This window comes from Carex rostrata, chromosome 15, assembly GCF_964058835.1.
Source record: "Carex rostrata chromosome 15, lpCarRost1.2, whole genome shotgun sequence".
Lineage (NCBI taxonomy): Eukaryota > Viridiplantae > Streptophyta > Magnoliopsida > Poales > Cyperaceae > Carex > Carex rostrata.
In genome coordinates this window covers 7,466,948-7,479,110 of record NC_135932.1, presented here as the reverse complement: position 1 = coordinate 7,479,110, position 12,163 = coordinate 7,466,948, and the positions used below count along the sequence as shown (strand labels likewise).

The 12,163-nt window shown below is 31.6% G+C and overlaps 1 protein-coding gene across 1 annotated transcript; it reads left to right on the top strand.

Moving 5' to 3' along the window:
* The first annotated feature begins 4,723 nt into the window (after positions 1-4,723).
* Positions 4,724-7,539, top strand: CRR2 (Tetratricopeptide repeat (TPR)-like superfamily protein). Its single transcript, XM_078316641.1, has one exon. It carries the CDS (start codon positions 4,823-4,825, stop codon positions 6,809-6,811), a length of 1,989 nt encoding a protein of 662 aa, XP_078172767.1. The 5' UTR covers positions 4,724-4,822; the 3' UTR covers positions 6,812-7,539.
* The last annotated feature ends 4,624 nt before the right edge of the window (positions 7,540-12,163 follow it).

The following is a 12,163-nucleotide window of genomic DNA, read 5'->3' as shown; positions in this document are numbered from 1 at the left end:
GCTACTTACGGAGTCGATAGAGGGGTGGCCAAAGAAGAAGGCCTTGCCGACTCGAGAGAAGACTATGATACAGATCTCAGCACCGCAGAGCGTAGACAATTCACTCGCCTTCTTGAACAACCCGTTACGCCTCTTCGAGAAACACACCTGCCTAGCCTCCTCATTCTTAATTTTCTTTATCTCTATCTTTTACCTCCCCATGCTAATCCTCTTCGTCATTTTGATTTTTAATTTCTCTCTTTTTCTTTTCACTAGGCTACTTGGTAGTCTCTATCAAGCATTTCAAAAAAAATTATTCAGTTCCTGTTGCTACACCACGCTGTACGACCCATGCAACAAATTTGACTCCGAAACACTTTAATTTCATGAAGACTTATAAATCACTGCTACTGAAAATCCGATTAGCTAAAGAATCAAATCAGTTATTTGTTACCTTATAGAAATGCATGAAGAAACCAATCGATGATTAGGTGCCTTCTTTCTAATATAAAGAAATTTTAGTACAGTTGATCCAATTTCTATGTTATTTTTAAATAATTTTTATAAATAATGACAAAGTTAATTGCTAGTTTAGAGTATACTCAAGTAAAAATGACAAATTTTTGTCTTTTTTTTTTCAAAAATTGAACTAATCGAACCGATTAAGAACCGAACCGAACCGAACAAACTGAAGTAAATTTTGGTTTGTTCGGTTCGGTTCGGTTCCATTATAAACGAAAATTACACATGCTCATATATAAGTTGTTCAATTCCATATAAAATATGTATATGTTTTAAAATATTTAAACTAAAATGAAAGAAAGGAAGCAATAATTGAAACAAATAAAATGTAAACCATACTTAAACCAATATAATTCGGTCAATTCGGTTTAGTCGATTTTGAAATGATCCATTTAAACTGAAATAATTCAAAAATTCAATCGAAACGATCCATTTAAACTGAAAAACCGAATCATTTAAACTCAAATTTATTAATTCAGTTCAAAACCGAACAAACCGAACCATTTGAACACCCCTAATTAACTATATTAGGTTTGTTCTATTGGAAGGCAATTCTATGTCATGCTAGAGTCATTTTTCTTCATTACTTTATTTTACGAAAATAGGAAAGGAATGAATAACGTGTGATTACTTTGTAATTGCGATTTCATAGTTAATGATTATTGCATTGCTCATGATAAAAATAGATTTTTTCTATCTCATTCTCTTCTTCTGAATTAGCGCCAACTATTTCTATTATTGCAGTTTGCATTTTTATTTTTATTTTCTTTGTGCTTTCACGTTTCTCATAATTAGGGGTGGATATATCGTGTAAGAATGGGGTCAATTGACCCCATTTTTTTCAAAATTTTTTATCTACAACTTATTTTCTATATAATTCATAGTAAAATGTTATAATTAGTGTAAAATGGCCTCCATTTGCAACAAGAAATTTTATATGATTGACTTTTCACGTTTGATCTCCATAACTTGAAAGTCTGGCTCCGCTCCTGCTCATAATCAGATTCAAACAACATATATATGTCAAAAGTTATCTTGCTTATTTTCACGAACAATGCATCCCATGTCTCGCCTTGTACAAGATAACACACTTAAAAACGAATGAAAATATTAACTTATCGTAACTAAATTAATTTGTTTTAATGATTTAATCTTTTTAAATGAACTTCAAATACATATAAATATTAGAGGAATACATCCCTCTTTGAGATTCATAGTTTGAATTTCAAAATTTTAAAAATTATTGTAAACATCGAATTCCAATTCTACTTGTTTTTTCATACTAGAATTATTTCTTTTAAATTATTGTAAAAGATAGGTCTCATGATTAATTTCTTTATTTAGAAAAGATAGAAGGCATGCATATAAACACGCAACATATCTAAGAGTAGAATTATTAATCGTTCAAAATGAATAAACTATATTGCTTAGAAATTAAAATTAATTCGAACTATGTGAATAATTATTAGTAAGGAAACAAAAGTACTTAGAATTATTTAAAAGAACGAACACAAAATAAATTAAAGAGTCTCCAATACGAATTAATAATATTTATATATAATATATGAATATATGTTTGTTAATTTTTGTTGTCATATAATTTTGTGCAAATTATACGAAAAATATCACAATTTTTTTACACGGTGTGCCCCTCTTGGAATAGAAAAAAAAAGAGTTCTATATAAAGTTAGAGAAGGAGGAGGAGGGAGGGTTTTGAATTATATTTCATTCATTGTAAACTTGATTATTCATATATTACAATTGCTGTGTATTTATAGTAATGAGAATGAAAAACCCTAATTACAATTTCACTGTTTCACTATTGTAACTTAATTAGCCAAGTAAGGTTAAATTCATTCTTGTTGATAAGCATGATTCTCTAGAAGTGACTTGATGTCCATTTTGGCTTGTACTGGATGTATCCATTTGTAGCTTTACATTCGACAATATGGATTTGACATTTAGATTTTAATTTTTATAACCCAATGGGATGAAAAATTGTGACAACTCTTGATATAAAAAACCACCGTAATTCAACCTCGAACAGTTAGACAGTACTTATCTAAGTGATAATTATTAATTTGTTGAATTAATTTAGTTGTGTAATTCTACATGATTCATCAATATTAATTGTGCAAATATGTACTATAGAAATGCATTTATAACATGCTGCATGCGTCCATAGTTTTTTTTTTTTTTTTTTTTTGTGTGAAATTCTTGATAGATGCTGTCAAGTTGTATCAATTGATTTCAAATTTTTGATCAGATCCAACCTCAATGTACGCAACGAAATTGCCAAAGTTAATTTCCCGCCGTGGCAGACTTCTCTAGTTCTCTTGCAAAACTCTGTTTTTATAATAATATAAGATAACGCAATATCTATTTAATTATAAAAACTTGACACTATTAAAAATTCTGTTCATGAGTATTATCTTAATAAATTATCTCACATTTATCATTTTCCTTTTAATATTTAAAATAGTTGTAACTAATATTTGCTAAGGTTTAAAGAAAAATTATGGGTTCAAAATCTAAATAAGAAAAATTATTTTTTGAAATAAAAAGATATAGAATTTAGAGGCTTGATCTTCATTTTTTTTTTTAAAACTATATTTTATAGGGTTTAGGATTTAGAGTTTATGAAAATATTTGATATGAAAAATTGCACGAAGCACCTGGATTATGTTATTTTAAAAGAAAAATGATAATGCATGATTTTTTTGAAGGTGCTTCACTCTTCTAATTATTTATTGGGAAGGATTATGTTATTTATAAATTTCCATGTGATGCATAATTTGTTGTATAAACCGAAAAGGGATTTTCATAAGCACCAACTTTCACTTACATTGGTGGTATTTAATTTATTAATTACAAAATGGACCCTGATAATTGTAACATACAAAAATAATTCAAAATCTACATCAATTTTTAGAAAAAAAAATCCAAATAACATTAAATTAAATTAACAGGTGTGTTACAGTCTTTCCACCTAAAATTAATTTTGTCCTCGAAATTCAATTCAATTAGAAAATATCAAATAAAATTGAATAGTTTAGAGATAAATTAAAAAAAAAATATTCATCACAGGAAAAATTCAATTAATCAAATTAGTTTAGATAAATGTATTTAAATATGATTATATTTAAATTAAATGATCAAGTCATATCAGACAAATCATCAGATGATATTCAAATCAAATTGAAATGGAATATCGATACAAAAGAAATGAGGATTCAAACACAGTCTGAAGAACAAATACTCTAATTTCATTTTTTCATGCCCCAACCTCCAGTCGGACGCACGAGAACAAAACAAGATCTTAACATCTGTCCAATAGTCCGTCAACCTACACTGCAAAACAAAATAAAGGAGGGTTATTTCATGCTCCATCGTACCTCACATTATTTATTTTCGTTTTCAAAGCTCAAACAATACAATATGAACCAATCAATATAATCTCCGCATTAGAATGTAATTGAAAACCAAATTTTATATATTTTTTGAATTTTTGTAACTATTTATTTAAATAGATTAAAATCATTGTTTCTCATAATATAATCCCAAAATAACATCATATTTGAATATATAGTAGGGGAGTATGGTTGGTTTATCAGACTCTAAATTGAAAAGAAGAATTTTTTATCGGTAGAAAATATTGAGAGAGAAGAAAGAGAAACAAAATGAGTATCTTAATTGTTTCATATACTTAATGATCGGTAATTTTTTTACTGATTTAAATTTTGAATAAGTAAAAATTCTACTGATTCAAAAAAAAAAAAAAAAAAAAATCGATGCTGACCAGTCAAAATTTTATCTTCAAATCTGTGTCAAGCAAAATTTCAACAGGAAAAATTTTACGCTTCGAAAGTTTCATAGTTTAACTTGTGAAGTGTCTCGTTGAAAACTGTGTCAAGCAAAAAAAAAAAAGAAGAAGAAAAAAAATCTACTGATTTGGTAAATATTTGGATGGAGACCTGATTGATATTGGGCCAAGACAACTATAAATGGATATAGACAAAAAGAATCAATCCAGATATTAACGAAATTAATTTCATTCTGTGGATTCATTTGGCAGCCACTGCCAAATTTTCAACAAAAAAAAAAAAAAATCATTGTGTGGATTAGGAGGTAACCGTTACCACTCATTTGAATGCAGCTGGGACTTATCCTCACCACGCAGCGCCAAAACCCTTTTCTTCATCATCTCTCCCTTTCTCACCATGCCCACATTTTTCTTCCACCTCCAATGGCCGCACCTACTCTCTTTCTCTTCTTTTCCCCTCTTTTCTAGTCCTTTTATTACATTCCTTTGCCACTTCCAATGGCGAACCTCCATCTAACAGGCCTCACTCCCTTCCTCCACAAATCCAGAGCAACTAGAAGACCCTATTTCTCCCCTCAATATAAACCCTTCAAATCCTTCTCCTCCGCCATCGCCATTAAATCGCCTCCTCCAATGGCCCACAACCAGAACCACCAAATTCAGATCCTTTGCAAACAAGGAAACCTCTCACGTGCACTCAAGGTCCTCCCTCTTGAACCTAAGCCGACGCAACGCACATTCGAATCGCTCATTCTCGTTTGTTGCCAGTTGAACAATCCCTCTTATGGCTCGGTGATTCATCGGTGTATAATAGATTCGGGTTATGACACAGACCCATTTTTATCTACCAGGCTAATTGATATGTACAATCGGTTTGGTTTGCTCTCTGTCGCCTGGCAGGTGTTTGATAATACTCCCACTAAGACTATATTTGTATGGAATGCGATGCTAAAGGCGCTACTAGCTGATGACCAGGCAGAGGAAGCACTGTTACTTTTCATTGAAATGAATTGGACAGGTGTAGAGCTCGACAGTTTTAGTTACTCGTATGCTCTCAAATCTTGTATTGCGTGTTCAGCTGATTCTTCAAGTGCCCCAAACCGGGTCAAACAGATCCACTGTGATGTGGTTAGGAGACGATATGATTCTCACATCAATGTGGCAACAACCTTGCTGGATTGCTATGCAAAACTTGGGCTCACATCCTATGCTGAGCAATTGTTTGACGAAATGCCTGTTAAAAATTTGGTGACATGGAGTGCCATGATTAGCTGCTATGTAAGGAATGAACGACCGTATGATGCATTGAACCTCTTTCGTGAGATGATGGTGAGTGGAGACATGAACCTCGCTCCCAATGCGGTTACTATTGTCTCCGTTTTACTAGCTTGTGCGGGTCTAGCAGCACTCAGTCAAGGAAAAATATTACATGGTTATATTTTGCGAAGGGGGCTTGAATCAGTTCTCTCTGTTAACAATGCTCTAGTATCCATGTATATAAAAGCTGGCAGTATTGTTTTGGGACGCCGTATGTTTGATTACGTAAATTCTTGTAAAAGAGATGTCGTTTCGTGGAACTCATTGATCTCTGGTTATGGAATGTATGGCTTATATCACGAAGCCATTCAGGTGTTCGATGAAATGCTGCAGTCAGGAGTTACACCAAGTGTTGTCTCCTTTGTTAGTGTTTTGGGAGCTTGTAGCCATTGTGGGTTAGTAGACGAAGGAAAGAGGATTTTTCATTTGATGACTGAGAAATATAATGTGGTACCAAATGTAGACCATTACTCATGCATGGTGGACTTGCTTGGTCGTGCTGGCCTGTTGGATGAAGCTGTGAAAATAATAGAGGAGATGCCTGTGGAGCCTAGTCAGCAGGTGTGGGGCTCTCTCTTGGGTGTATGTAGAAAATTTGGCCATGTAGAGTATGCTGAGTTGGCATGCTTTCATCTTTTTGACCATGAACCTAAGAACTCTGGGAATTATGTGCTTTTAGCAGATGTATACACAAAAGCACAGATGCCAAAAGAAGTTGCTCGAGTCAAGAAGCTTCTAGAAGAACAATCATTGCCTAAACTTGCTGGTTGTAGCTGGATTGAGGTTTTCAACAAAGTCCATTTGTTTGTAACCGTAGATGAAATGAATCCACAAACACAAGAAATCCATGCATTACTTGTAGAGCTTGTGACCGCCATGAAAAGACATGGTTATGTACCAAATACCAAAGTGGTACTTTATGATCTTGAGCAGGAGGAGAAGGAGAGGTTGTTGTTAAGGCATAGCGAGAAATCAGCACTTGCATTTGGGTTAATTAATGGGAAAAAGGGCGAGGTTATTAGAATAGCCAAAAATCTAAGGTTATGCGAGGATTGCCACTTTTTTACAAAATTGATTTCCAAGTTTGCGAAAAGAGAGATACTTGTCAGAGATGTTAATCGGTTTCATCACTTCAGTGATGGTGTCTGCTCATGTATGGATTATTGGTAAACACACAAAAGGAGAGTTACGTAAAGATCTCTGATTTCATGCATACTTACAGAGACAAATCTAGCTTAAACATTACAATTTCATCAGGACTTTACAATTTAACAGACACAATGCCTCTGGTATCATCCCGTTTGTTCATAGCTGCTTCCTCAGGGATATACTTGTCATCCTCATATTTCATTTATTTTTGTTTTTTGCTAAATTTTGTCGAAATTACTACGTAGACTAGAGAACAAACAATTAAGAACTGTCGCTAAATTTTGCACAAGATCAAGGGAAAGAAATCATGTACATGCACATATGATTTTGGAAATATGTTCATTACCTGATTTTATGGGTTCAGGATATTTAACTTTCTCTTTCGTTTATACAATGGTAAATTTCGCAGCAACGGAGGTTAAAAGAAAGCTTGCCCCTGTTGCTTTTAGATTCAGCTTTTGCTACCTTGCTATACACCGTATGCATTTTTCCTTATTTATATAGATGAGCGCGATGGTGGTTTTAACAAGGCCATTGTCAATGGTGTAGAGGAGCTGAATTTACATGAATTGAAGGCATATGAAAATGCGCTTGTAAAGCTGAGCGGCTCGATCGCATGTATGATTAATTAAATTATACTAAATTTTTGCTTGCTTCTGTGTGTTGCTTTCTTCAATTATTATCTTTATTTTTTTTTAAAGCCTGGCAGTGGCATGTTTCCTTCAATCAATTATCAATTTTGGAAATGTAAGATAGACAAATTTGATACTACATGTCTTAGCTAGGGTTATTAGGCTAACTGTTTGTGATTGGTGTTCATGTTTATTTCTTAGAATAATATTATTTCCAAGTATTTGCTAAAGTGCGTCTGTCCTATTATAGGCCATCCAATATTTATTAAAATTAATTTATTACCGAATTAATTATGTCTTAATGGACTTTTGTTAAGAGGCTGTCCTCCTGCTTGTTGTTTAAATGGTAAAAACAGTTTTTATTAAAAAAAGGGCCCATTTCAACAGTTTTTATTTACAAAATTACTTGTGAATTTCCGGTATGGTTGTCCTTTAATTTCTAACCTGAATTAGGAGAACAAAAATGTTAATATATTTTTCCTCAAATAAAGAAATATGAAACACGTGCTAAATTTATGACCACTGCCTAATTGAATAGATTAACAGGTGAAATATTTCGAGGTTCACAGATTAGGTATCCTAAACTGAATTTCATCATTTTTTTTTTTCCAATTTTCAAAAACTAAAATTCCAGAGTTGCAAACGGTTTGAACAAAATTTTTCTTCTTGCTCTCCTTTTCTAGTGCAGGTATATTGAGTTCAAATAAAATATTGCAAAACATTACAAAGTACTATGACTGTACCTTATCTTTACCGGAATAACAGGAGTACCAAGGGTAATCAACTCGAGAATAACAAATGGAAGAACAACGTAAAAAGACGATCGAAGAGGACATTGACCCTTGGCAAATCTGAAAGAGGAATTAACATTTTAACCTTCTCAGATCTGTGTGTCCTGACAGTCTTTGAGAAAAACTTAAGAATGAGGAAGTCGAGCATAAACATGTAGAAATGCTCAGCAATTGTTTGGAGGAATTATATATATTTCTAGTTGTTTTAGGATTTAGAGTAGATGGTCTGCATTCAATTTGATGGTGTAAGATTTGTAGTGTGGCTAGCTAATGACACGTGGCGAATTAATATACACGTAATACAACTGTCTGGCTCTCCATCTCCTACCACCTAATTAAACACAAAAAGGAAGTTGATTTCACATGTACCCTTAAATTACCATTTATGTTATAGGGAGTAATATTTAATTTATACATACCCCTCAAATTACCATAATTTATTCATGACGGAGGTATATATGGAGAATTTCATAATGTAAATTCACAACTCACCTCAGTCTCAGATTGCATACCCGCAATGACCAGATCTAGCTTGAGCATGTACAATTGCATCCAGTTGCTTATTTTTTCCCCTTCAAGTCCTCCAACATCAAGACAAGTTAATTCCTCGAGTCCATTAGTGTTTTCAGTATAATCTAAAAACCAATGTCACCTCAAACAATGGCGACTCACGTATGGCATAAAATGATCGACATCAGTGGAATCAACAGTGGAACCCTCCAATTGAAGCTGAGATGCAAAATACTCTCCCAGAACCTATGTAGTTACAATGAGGTTTTTTGTAAGTGTGGTAACAATAGGAGTTGTGCGGTATAGACAAGACAAAGGTGTTTGTTGCTCTTGGTAGCCAAAGCCATCGTAGTATTAATAGATCAATTACCACTGCATATACATATTGAGTACAGAGAACTCTCGGTGAAATATCTATTTTTCTCCCAGTTCTATCCTAGAATTGATGGACAGCTCTAGAAAGAATCTCATTCTGCAAGAAAATAAAGAGATGTGTTACAGAAGATGAAAATAGAATTGAAGATATTAAGAAAAGTTTAAATTATTTAGAAAATCAATTTCTCACAATTCAGGTAAAAATATTTGCAAATTCACTTTTATTATCTTTTCAAGTCATGTAGGACATGCATATAAATTTTTTCCTAAATTAACCATATAAATGCTCTATTTTCCTCTTTGATCAATTAGCTAAAGAAAAAAAAAACAAAAAAACAATGAGAGAGAAATGATAAAGAAAACTAGAAGAAATAAAAAGGAAATTTTGTAATCCATTCGATTAAATTTTGATCTTACGTCGCGTGGATTGTTCCAAATAGCTATTGCAATTTAATCTATCTTTTTTCTTTTGATTTGTTCGAATAATAACTATTGTACTTTATCTAGATATTGGATTATGAGGGTTTATTTAATGGAATATTGGGTCTAGAAATCAAAATATATTTCTGAGATTTAACTGAGTATTGTGATATCTAAAAATCTAGATTTAACGGTTAAATTAATATGAATACGTAATGTTATATTTTGTGTGGATTTATTTTGTTCTTTTTTATTGCTTCTATACTGACCAGTTATAGGGAAGTATGTCATTAAATGACTGGATACATAACTTTGTAGCTGATTTTTTTTTTTTTTTTTTTTTTTTTTTTTAAAGTTTGTGACGTAGGTTGACGAGTTGTGGATGCTAGGATCTCATTCTGTCGTTGCGTGACCCTACCATGGTCCGAGCGTGACAATACTATAAATTAATATCTCTATTTTTAAGTCCAAATAATTGATCTAAATTATCAACATAATATATAATCTAGGATAAATTTCGCTGGAGGTCACTACATTTGTCACGAATTGGTTACTCAAGTTTGATTTGTCTTATAGTCATTTAACTTTGTCATTTATCCAAATCAAGTTACTCTATACTTTTTCATCCAAAATCTTAACGGAATATTCTCATTTTATTCAAAATATTAATGGTATATATTAATTACATCCAAAATACTAACATAATGAGCATATTCCGTCCAAAATACTAATGGAATGAGCATATTCCGTTAGTATTTTGGACGGAAAAGTATAGAGTGACTTGATTGGAACAAATGACAAAGTTGAGTGACTAAAAATGAACAAATCAAATTTGAGCGACCAATTCATGACAAATAATAAAATTTAGTGATCTCTAGCGAAATTTACCATATAATATAAAATGTATTTGGTGATCAAATTTTATATATTTTTCATAATTTTTTTTTCAAATAGATATAAAATTACTTGATCTAAAGAGAAAAGTAGTAATTAATTTTCTACTTATACTCGTAACATGTGATGAAATTTGTAAAGAGTGAATATGTAAACTTAATTTCTTGATTAATAAAATTTGAAGTGGGCATCGACCTACTTAAACTTAAAAAATTTGTCAGACATGATAATCCCATGAAGTAATATATAAAAAATCTTAAAAAGAAAAAGATCAAGGGAAGAAAAGATGAACTAGGTCCGAAGGGAATTCCATTTACGGGAGTATAATTTTTTTTCTGTAGTTGAGGCGTATATTTGCTTAAACTTATATGGAAACAATAAATCGTGGTACAATTAATAATAAAAGAGGAGGTATTCACTTGCATCCTTTTTTGATGACACTAGATTACACTTACATTTACAAAGTTTTCAAAATTCAAACAATTGATCCAAAATGTTCAACATAATGGATATATTAAAATGTTCTTCCAGATCAAATTTACATTTTTTTGAACTTTTTTGCTATTTATTAAGTATTTTACACAAACGTTGTTTTCAGACCATTAAATTTTTGTACCCATCTTAATAAATAGTAAAAAAAATTCAAAAAAAAATAGAAATTTGATCGACAGGCACATTTTAATATATTCCGCTTTAATATGTCCATCATGTTGAACGGTTTGAATCGACTATTTAGACTTTAAAAATATAAATTGTAATCCGATGTCACTAAAAAAATGTGTAAGTGGATCCCTTCTCTTGATAAAAATGCAGTTAAATTCATGTTTGAACACAGGGACATCGAAGATGAGAAGATACACGGTTAATTTATATTCACAATTAATCATGATTCCATAAATATTATTATTATTAACAAGAGCAAAGCTAGGGTGTGATGTGTTCACCAAGAGAGTTTGGTGAGCACAACTCCAAAAGTATATTGGATCGATGTTAAATACTGAATTCAAACCATTGAAATCCATTAACTTCATGAGTGATGCATATACATGCAAAATTTTCAATGTTTCGAGTTTATTTGCTACAAGGTCAAGCGGTCAAAAAAATAATAAAAATCGAATATATAAAACAACTTATAAATTAACTTATAAAATGTTAATTTCTTTGACCGCTTGACTGTGTAGCAAATAAACTCTAAACTTTCAAAATTTTGCATGTACATGCATCACTTATGAAGTACGTGGATTTTAACGGTTTGGATTCGGCATTTGAAATTGATCTGATAAACTTTTAGAGTTGTGTTCACCAAACTCTTTTGGTGAGCACATCACACCCTAGCTTTACTCTTATTGAGCAACAATGTCATTATAATTTTTTTATTGCAAACTAAAGAACCTACGTTACATCAAATTTCCCAACATACTAAAATGTTTATGGAGTTCTGTTTACAAAACAGATATATGAGTTGAAGAAAAAAAAAATATAAATTAAATATGATTTGTTAAATATAATGCAACATCAAATATTATCCATATAACTTTAATAGATAATAATACAATGTAATCATTGCATATATAGATTCCACAGAAATTTTGATAGAAAGAAAGAAGAGGTTATCGGACAAAAGGAGTCCGCATGTCTGCATTAACTAAAAAAAAAATATTTTTTGAGTTAATGCATTTCGGCCGTTTGATTTTAAACGGAGTCAATCCAACCATAGCTTATAATTCAGATATTAATGTAGATCTAGTCCA